The sequence below is a fragment of the Limulus polyphemus genome, unplaced genomic scaffold (genome assembly GCF_000517525.1).
Source record: "Limulus polyphemus unplaced genomic scaffold, Limulus_polyphemus-2.1.2 Scaffold3995, whole genome shotgun sequence".
In the NCBI taxonomy this organism is placed as follows: Eukaryota; Metazoa; Arthropoda; class Merostomata; order Xiphosura; family Limulidae; genus Limulus; species Limulus polyphemus.
Window position 1 is genome coordinate 69,193 of NW_013669605.1, and position 4,782 is coordinate 73,974.

The 4,782-nt window shown below is 37.2% G+C and overlaps 1 protein-coding gene across 1 annotated transcript in view; it reads left to right on the plus strand.

The window, feature by feature from the left end:
- Nucleotides 1–4,782, plus strand: part of LOC106470427 (voltage-dependent calcium channel gamma-4 subunit-like) — a gene marked incomplete at its 3' end in the record, with an annotated part of 62,097 nt that overhangs the window by 29,802 nt on the left and 27,513 nt on the right. The window contains exon 2 of the mRNA XM_013930984.2: nt 689–980. Coding sequence (XP_013786438.1) covers nt 713–980 — 268 coding nt within the window. The remainder of the gene's footprint in view (nt 1–688; nt 981–4,782) is intronic.

Consider the following 4,782-nt stretch of genomic DNA (forward strand, 5'->3'; position numbering starts at 1 on the left):
CCCTGGTTGATAACAAAGGTGTCTTACTTCAGGTATAATTATGTAGCTACACAAATATCCTTTGCAATGCTGCCCAAAGTTAAATACATGGGTACTACAACAGTGCCCAGCATTTGATTTTTATCCCCTTCTTTTCAGAAATCTTATTTAAATATTTAGCCAGCGCTTTGCTTGTGGTAATTTTCGAATGCAACCAATGATATTCCGTGTCGCCCTCCCTCCCGAGGCGATAGATGTAACTTTGTTTAACAAAATAAGATATAAACTTGTATGTATATTTCTGTATACGAATTAAACATAATTAAAAGTTTTTGGTATATAGGGATTAATATATTGTAAGGATTTGAAAGATTTAAGTTTACTTCTAAGAGAAGACAGTAAAAACCGCTTTGTTTTTAGTATATATAGAAAAAGGTATGTGTCTGAATGAGTTGCCTTAGACGTGTTCAGATAGTTATTAAGATATACAGTATATTAGTAAATTGAAACTTTCTGTGTAGCAAGATTAATTTCTTTATCGATAACTTACACCTCATTAGGTTTTCTTTCTTGCTGTAAGCTAGACCTGTTCTTCGCTCGTGCAATCAGGTTAAAGCGCGTTCAGAATTTAAGAGCAATTGAGTAAAAGGAAAAAAAAAGATTACTGCAACCGAACTAAAAGAAAGAAAATTTTTTCTCTTATCCTCAGGGAAGACCACAAAAATGAGAAAAAATGGCTCCTGGGGGTAATCGTCTTGCCGCTGCTGTGAGATGTGAACATCTCCTATTGGTATGCTTTACCTTTGGTTCAGCTATAGCAGTCATCTTGTGGGTTGTAGCCATGAGTACAGACTACTGGTTCACAGTTTCCGCACCCGACAGTGGCGGCCTCTTCGTGAACAATACAAAGATGGTTTTCATATACAGTCACTCAGGTCTTTGGCGGATCTGTCGAACGAGTTTAATGAATGTTACATCAGGAAATGATGGAATTACCACATGTAAGTATTAGTTTCAAAACACGTTTATACGTTTTAAAATTAAGTTTTGTCTAACATGTTAACATATAAATCACTCTTTCTTTAAAAAAAATAATATATATATATAGCATCAAATACATACACAAAGTATTTTAATTGTGTTTTCTTAAGATAATACACAGCTTCTAACAAATTTGGTTTAATTGGTGCCGTTTTTTTTTTTTTGATAGTTTAATTGATCAATTTGGTTTCTGGTACGTAAAACATTAGAAACAAATTAAATGCAGTAATTAAAATATTTCAAGTGTGAACCCAACCCAGTAATCAAAGGATGGCTTGGACTCGCTTTTAAAGACAACTAGAGCCCCGTGTTTATGGTAGCTTCACTAATATTCGAAGTTGACTGACTTGTTGGACATAGGAAATCACGATTTGTTTAGGGCAGGACCTGGGGTAATGGTTGTTGTCAAGGTAGGACTTAGGGTAATGGTTGTTGTTAAGGTAGGACCTAGGGTAATGGTTGTTGTCAAGGTAGGACCTAGGGTAATGGTTGTTGTCAAGGTAGGACCTAGGGTAATGGTTGTTGTCAAGGTAGGACCTAGGGTAATGGTTGTTGTTAAGGCAGGACCTAGGGTAATGGTTGTTGTCAAGGTAAGACTTAGTGTAATGGTTGTTGTCAAGGTGGGACCTAGGGTAATGGTTGTTGTCAAGGTAGGACCTAGGGTAATGGTTGTTGTCAAGGTAGGGACCTAGGGTAATGGTTGTTGTCAAGGCAGGACCTAGGTAATGGTTGTTGTCAAGGCAGGACCTAGGGTAATGGTTGTTGTCAAGGCGGGACCTAGGGTAATGGTTGTTGTCCAGGTAGGACCTAGTGTAATGGTTGTTGTCAAGGTAGGACCTAGGGTAATGCTTGTTGTCAAGGTAGGACCTAGGGTAATGGTTGTTGTTAAGGTAGGACCTAGGGTAATGGTTGTTGTCAAGGTAGAACCTAGGGTAATGGTTGTTGTCAAGGCAGGACCTAGGGTAATGGTTGTTGTCAAGGCGGGACCTAGGGTAATGGTTGTTGTCAAGGCAGGACCTAGGGTAATGGTTGTTGTCAAGGCGGGACCTAGGGTAATGGTTGTTGTCAAGGCAGGACCTAGGGTAATGGTTTTTTTGTTAATTAAACTTTTTAACATCCTATTTTCCAGAAAATTTCGCTTCAACTGCTATTTGAATTTTTGTTGAGATAAGTACATTAATATTCCTTAAAGCATCATTCATCGTTTTCTATCCCGATTGAGCTATCAAGACACCGAACAAGTTTGTTCGTTAGTTTATAGTTAAACACAAAGGTACACGATAGCTATCTTTGCTCTTCCCTACCACGGGTATCGAAACCCGGTTTCTAGCGTTATAAGTCGGCAGACATCCAATTGTGCCACTGGGGGCGACACCATACACCTCTGGGATCTTAAATATATAGAACACAAATGGTTTGAAACTTTTCTCTGAAATTTAGAATTTTGACAATTTTAATCCACTATCTAAGCTAAGCTAAGACTCTGTATCTTATTTTACGTATTACGATCGAACGTAGCGGACTAATCAGGATTTTGAGTCTGTTGGATAACAACTTATTCTGGTAATTCAAGTTTTGAGGACTTTGAGTCTGCTGGGAAACAACTGATTTAAGTATGTGAAGTTTGGGTGAATTTGAGACTACTGTGCAGCGACATATCAAATATAGAATTAAGAACAGAAAACTAACTGTAATGAAATTATATATAAATAAGAGTCCGCAAGGGATCAGAGGATTACAGTACCTTAAGTCCTTAGCGAATTAGAGGGGGTGACCGCTTTTCTCGTCCCCCCCACTATGGAAGTTATGGGACTACCTATGATTATGAGAGGTTGCACTCTGATATAACAGAAACAGCTGTGTTGGGCGTTGTTTTTAATAAATGTATATAAAAGAGAATAAGGACGGCAGGTGTGTGAGAGAGAGAACGAATAAACCGATAGAGGCGAATGAAGAAAATAATTTGCCGCCTAGTTCTAAAACTATGTGTTATTGACTAAAGAAATGGGTCAATTCCTGATAGACATACGTATAAACTAAATAAAGTCGAAGAGAAAGCTAAATGTGAGTATAGTACGATCCTAACAAAGTGATGTCAAAGCGATTTTACAACACACACATTTGTTGTTTTCATCCCTGTCTTTGTAATCTGTAATACATTGTAGCCTTTTTAGTAAATTCTCCCTTTACTGGTGTTTCACTAGTAAGATAATGTAATTTATATTCTATGCCTTGTGTCAGTACCTCCTTTCGTATAAGCTAGGTTAGCCCATATATATCTGTTTCTATCCTCATATTGCAGACAAAATAAACAGTTTAATGTTTTATTACATTCGTGAGAATTTAAAAGCCCCCCAAAGAGACGGTTACATTAAACGACAGTGTTTATTCGAAGTAATCAACATCATAGTCTGTAAGTCTGCAGAGGCTACGCTCCAGGGGGTTGGATTAATGTTATCAGGAGCGGAGAGAGCAATCGTTCCAGTAGCGTTTCGAGCTCAAACAAGCGGAACATTGTTTTCAGTTCTAAATAAGAAATTTTATTTTGTGACTTTTTTTTCACACTTCAGCACATGTGCATGCAATACATTGGAGTAAATGTATTCAGTCTACAAGCAGTTAATTCACATATATAAATCAGGCTCCTGTTAGTCTAACTATTGACATGATAGGTAGTGCTGCGTTTGGCCAGTCTTAAGGAAATTTAGGTAATAACTGTAATGCCCATTTATTTGTTTTACATGCTGAACCCCTATAAAAAACTTGTTTGATTACTAGCCATACATAACTATGACCAGCTAAGACTTGTTTTTGATTCACTAATGGAACGATTTAATAAAACAAAAACAATAAAAGAGCCTTATTTAGTTCTTGCAAACACGAATAGTTGTAAATACATTGGTTTGTATTTTTTTCTTATATTAAATAAAATTACATAAAATTTCTTGATTTTCAAAAGATACACGTCCATGTTTAATTTTACGTATTACTGTTTGCTACCCAATTACGCATCTGCTTATATATTCGTGTTTGCTTGTTTGTTTGTTTTTGTTATGCACAAAGCTACACAAGGGCTATCTGTGCTCTGCCCACCACGGATATCGAAACCCGGTTTCTAGCGTTGTAAGTCCGCAGACATACCGCTGTGCCACTGGGGGGCCTTTGTGCATAAATTCAAACAAACAAATTCCACTTTTCTTAACTTTTACCCTCAAAAGAATGGGGGGGGGAGAGAAGGTAATGTGTATAGTTTATGTAGCCTTTAGCAACCCTTTTAGTCCTTAATATCGAAGGAAACGTCTTATTAGCCAATCGTCTCGTGCTATTTTGGGTGATACTGATCACGTGCTTTGCTGTAGTATTTTTTTATTTATTTAGTATGAGTCTCTCCTGTCTATCACAATTATAACTAACAGATAACTTTCTTTTAACGTTTTGTTTGTTTGTTGTTAAGCGCAAAGCTACACAATGGGCTATCTGTTCTGTGCCCATCATGGGTATCGAAACCCGATTTCTAGCGTTATAAGTCGTCAGATAACTTTAAAGAAACATTAAGGTTATTCATGACAAAGTGAGTAAATTGTTTTTCTTTTAATATCTGTGGAATTTGTGTATTGTAATATAGTTTTGTTTGTTTGAAGTTAAGTACAAAGCTACACAATGGGATATCTGTGCTCTGCCCACCACAGGTATAGAAACCCGGTTTCTAGCCCTACACAATGGGCTATCTATGCTCTGCCCACCACGGGTTTCGAAACCCGG